This window comes from Babylonia areolata, chromosome 33, assembly GCF_041734735.1.
Source record: "Babylonia areolata isolate BAREFJ2019XMU chromosome 33, ASM4173473v1, whole genome shotgun sequence".
Lineage (NCBI taxonomy): Eukaryota > Metazoa > Mollusca > Gastropoda > Neogastropoda > Buccinidae > Babylonia > Babylonia areolata.
In genome coordinates, this window is record NC_134908.1 from 3,497,345 (window position 1) to 3,502,344 (window position 5,000).

The window sequence follows — 5,000 nt, forward strand, 5'->3', positions numbered from 1 at the left end:
CATCAAATAAATCGTATTTATTATAAGTAAAATACACACACACACACACACACACACACACACACACACACACACACACTCACGCACACACACACACACGCATGAACGCTTGTGCGCCCGCACCCTCTCACAACATATATCAGGCCAATAAATTAAGATACATGAAAAAAGACTCTCACCCTTTCTCCCAAGTTTGACATGAAAATCACGCCCGAAAACAGAGTATGGCTGCCTACATTGTGAGGGGGGGGGAAAAAATGGTCATACACATAAAAGCCCACTCGTGTACATGCTAGTGAATGTGGGAGTTGCAGCCCACAAATAAAGAAGAAGACGACTTCAAAATCAAACTGATCATCTACTCATTCCGAGATGATAAACCAAGATCCTGTATACAGCACGCACTTAATTAGTACACTGAAAAAGAACCCATACCAACAAAATAGTTGTCCTCTGGGAAATTCTGTAGAAGAAATCCACTCTGAGGTACACACACACACACACACACACACACACACATATATATATATATTTATATACATATAATATACAAATACAAATACAAATAAATATATATGTATATGTATATTTGTATTTTGTATTTGTATTTGTATTTCTTTTTATCACAACAGATTTCTCTGTGTGAAATGCGGGCTGCTCTCCCCAGGGAGAGCACGTCACTACACTACAGTGCCACCCTTTTTTTTTTTCTTTTTTTTTCCTGCGTGCAGTTTTATTTGTTTTTCCTATCTAAGTAGATTTTTCTACAGATTTTTACCGCGTGTATGGATTTGTCTCAACACAGTCAACACCTTCTGCAGAAAGTGAAACAACAACAACAACAACAACAACAACAACAACAAACCCACAAAATAAAAATAAAGATAAAAAAAACACGCTGTCAAACGAGCGACCCACCACGTGCCCCTTGGTCTGCACGAAGGTCTTCTCCAGCGTCCAGTTGGTGGCGTCAAAGACCTTGACCTTCCCGTCCCCCATCCCGCACCAAAGACGTGGCGGCACACTGTTTTCCGTCGACTGGGTCGCTGAGCGAATAATTTTTTTTTTTTAAAGATTTATTAACCCATTCAAACCCTGGGGAGTGTATAAGATGGGTAGATGGATAGACAGATGGACAGATAGATAAGATGGATAGATAAACAGATCGATTGACAGACAGATAGATTGACAGATAGATATTTTTTAGTCATTATCATAATAATCATCATCATCATCATCATTACTATCATTACCATTACTATCATTATCACTATCATCATCATAGATAGATATTTTTTAAACATTATCATAATCATCATCATCATCATCGTTACTATCATTATTTTCATTATCATCATCATCATCATCATCATCATCGTTGTTATTATTACTATTAAAAATGTTATTGTTGTTCTTATCATTACCATTCTTCTCATCGTTACTGTTATCGTTACTGATGTTGTCATTGTTATCAGCAGTTGTTTTATCATCATTGGCATTAGTATTATTTTTACTGTTACCATATCATTTGAAGCAAGTGACGGAAGAAATGGCAGACTCGCTGTCCGACATACACAGCAGAACACTGTCTTGCGCTATCATCAACAATATCATCGTTATCACTCTTATCATTTTTCAGTACTGTCATCATCACTATCATCGACATCACCATCACTATCATCACTATCATCGACAACATCACCATCACTATCATCGACAACATCACCATCACTATCACCGCTATCATCGACAACATCACCATCACTATCATCGCTATCATCAACAACATCACCATCACCGCTATTATCGACAGCATCACCATCACTATCATCGCTATCATCGACAACATCACCATCACTATCATCGACAACATCACCATCACTATCATCACTATCATCGACAACATCACCATCACTATCACTGCTATCATCGACAACATCATCATCACTATCACCGCTATCATCGACAACATCACCATCACTATCATCGCTATCATCGACAACATCACCATCACTATCATCGACAACATCACCATCACTATCATCGACAACATCATCATCACTATCACCGCTATCATCGACAACATCACCATCACTATCACCGCTATCATCGACAACATCACCATCACTGTCATCACTATCATCGACAACATCACCATCACTGTCACCGCTATCATCGACAACATCACCATCACTATCACCGCTATCACTGACAACAACACCATCACTATCATCACTATCATCGACAACATCATCATTATCACCGCTATCATCGACAACATCACCATCAACTATCATCACCGCTATCATCGACAACATCACCATCAACTATCATCACCGCTATCATCGACAACATCACCATCACTGTCATCACTATCATCGACAACATCACCATCACTGTCACCGCTATCATCGACAACATCACCATCACCGCTATCGACATCACCATCACTATCACCGCTATCATCATAATCATCACTATCACTGTCACACCCTAATATGATGAGCGATGGCCTAGAGGTAGCGCCTGCCTTAGAAGCGAGAGAATCTAAGCCACTGGTTCGAATCCTGGCACAGTATTTTCTCCCCCTCCACTAGACCTTGACTGGTGGTGGTCTGGAAGCTAGTCATTCGGATGAGTTGACAAACCAAGGTCCCGCGTGCAGCATGCACTTAGCGCGTGCAAAAGAGAACCCACGGCAACGAAAGGGTTGTCCCTGGTGAAATTCTGTAGAAAAATCCACTTCAGGAGAAGGGAAAAAAATGCAGGTTGGAAAAATATACACAAAAAAAGGTGGGGAGGTGGGGGGTGTGGGAGGGGGTGGCGCTCTCAGTGTAGCGACGCACTCTCCTTGTGGAGAAAGAGCAGCCCCGAATTTCACACACAGAAATCTTTTGCGACTAAAAAATAAATAAATTAATTAAAAAAAGTGGATATAAATACAAAACGCAGCATGCACACCCCCGAAAGCAGAGTATGGCTGCCTACATGGCTCAACACTCACTTCCCGACATATACAGCAGAACCTCCACCGTCTTCCGCTCCCTCTGCCCGCTGTTGGGGTCGACGCGATGCTGCAACGCTTGGGAAGTGTCCTTGGGCAGCTCATGTCTGTTCTCGGCAATGTAGGCCGTGAAGTAACACAGGCTGTCCGCAGACTGGCTCAGCCTGTGGTGATGGGCTGTGTTCTCGTCGGTACCACTGGGGAGAGAGAGAGAGAGAGAGAGGGGGGGGAGAGAGGGGGGTGGTGGGGGGGAGAGAAAGAGAGATTCCACAACTTTTATTACAAAGATTTTAGAGAGAGAGAGGGAGGTTCAGAGAGAGAGTGTGTGAGTGTGAGAAAGAGAGAGGGAGAGAGGAAATGTGTGTATACGTATGAATTAGTGTGATAGTGGTTGACAGAGTGAGAGAAAGAGAAAGAGAGAGACTGACAATGTGATAGAGAGAGTCAGAGCGAGAGAGAGAGAGAATGTGTGTGAGTGTGAGAGAGAGAGTGTTAGAGAGACAGAGACAGTGTGAGAGAGAAAGAGACAGACAGAGTGTGTGTGTGTGTGAGGGTGAGAGAGAGAGAAAAAAAAATGTTTGAGAAACAGACAAGAGAGAGAGAGAGAAAAAGTGATGTGTGTGTGTGTGTGTTTGTGTGTGTGTGTGTGTGTGTGTGTGCAAATTTCTGTAAATTGTGATAATCTTACCTTTGAATTATCAAAACAGTATCATACATGAACACACACAAACAGTATCACACACACGCACACACGCACACACACACACACACACACACACACACGCCATACCCCACACCAACACCCCCCTCCAGCCCCCCAAACTCACCCATACAACCCCTCCCACAAACCCACACCCACCCACCTTCTAATGATAGCGTCCACCAGCAGCACGTTCTGCATGGCCTGGGTGATGGCGGTGAAGTCCTTGGTGGACTCCGCCACCAGTTTACAAATATTTGTACGCACACACACGCACAACACACACACACACACATAATCCCCACTCTCCCCCACACACACATACGCCCCATACCCACCCACCCACCACATCCCCACAAACACCCACACCCACACACTTTCTAATAACAGCACCCACCAGCAGATTGCTCTGTATGGCTTGGTGACCGCCCTGAAATCTTTGGTTGATTCAGCAACCAGTTTACAAATATTGTTGAACACACACACACACACACACACCACACACACACACACACATACACACAACCCCTCACACACACACACACACATACACACAACCCCTCACACACACACACACACACACACACACAAACGCACAGAGAGAGAGAGAAACAGAGGGAAACAGGGACACACACACGTACACACACACACACACACACACACACACACACACACAGAGAAACAGTGAGAAACACACACACACGTACACACACACACACACACACACACACACACACACACACACACATACACACACACACAAACAACCCCCCCCCACACACACACACACACACAACCCCCCTACACACACACACACCCACCTTCTAACGATAGCGTCCACCAGCAGCACGTTCTGCATGGCCTGGGTGATGGCGGTGAAGTCCTTGGTGGACTCCGCCACCAGTTTCCCGGCCCGCATCTCCTCCACCAGCATGGCCCAGCAGTTCCTCTCCTCCTTGAGCCACGCCGTGAAACGCACGTTGGTGTCTGTCGCCCAGTGAACACAGTGGGCTATATAGGAAATTTTCTATCTAAAATTACGTTTAAATAACATACTTACCGTGACCCAACTAGTGCAGACTCCGGCAGGGGTCTGACATTCGGTGACATTCCGGAATGTCACACCCCTGCCGGTGTCTGCACTAGTTGGGTCACGGTTAAGTATGTGTAATTAAATAACATTTTTACCCGTCCACTCTTCGACGTTGAAGTCAGAAATAAAAAATCTACCCCAATGGGTATACCTGTTTCTGATGAACGTGTCCACCATCTCTGGTTCGACAGTCTTCTATTATT

At 44.3% G+C, this 5,000-nt stretch overlaps 1 protein-coding gene across 1 annotated transcript in view; it reads right to left on the reverse strand.

Moving 5' to 3' along the window:
* LOC143277167 (DENN domain-containing protein 3-like) overlaps window positions 1–5,000 on the reverse strand; it is a 55,252-nt gene that overhangs the window by 8,084 nt on the left and 42,168 nt on the right. Inside the window, exons 20-22 of the mRNA XM_076581932.1 lie at window positions 4,526–4,691; window positions 2,999–3,201; window positions 919–1,046 (exon numbers count right to left, since the gene is read on the reverse strand). Of these exons, the coding sequence (XP_076438047.1) occupies window positions 919–1,046; window positions 2,999–3,201; window positions 4,526–4,691 (497 nt within the window). The remainder of the gene's footprint in view (window positions 1–918; window positions 1,047–2,998; window positions 3,202–4,525; window positions 4,692–5,000) is intronic.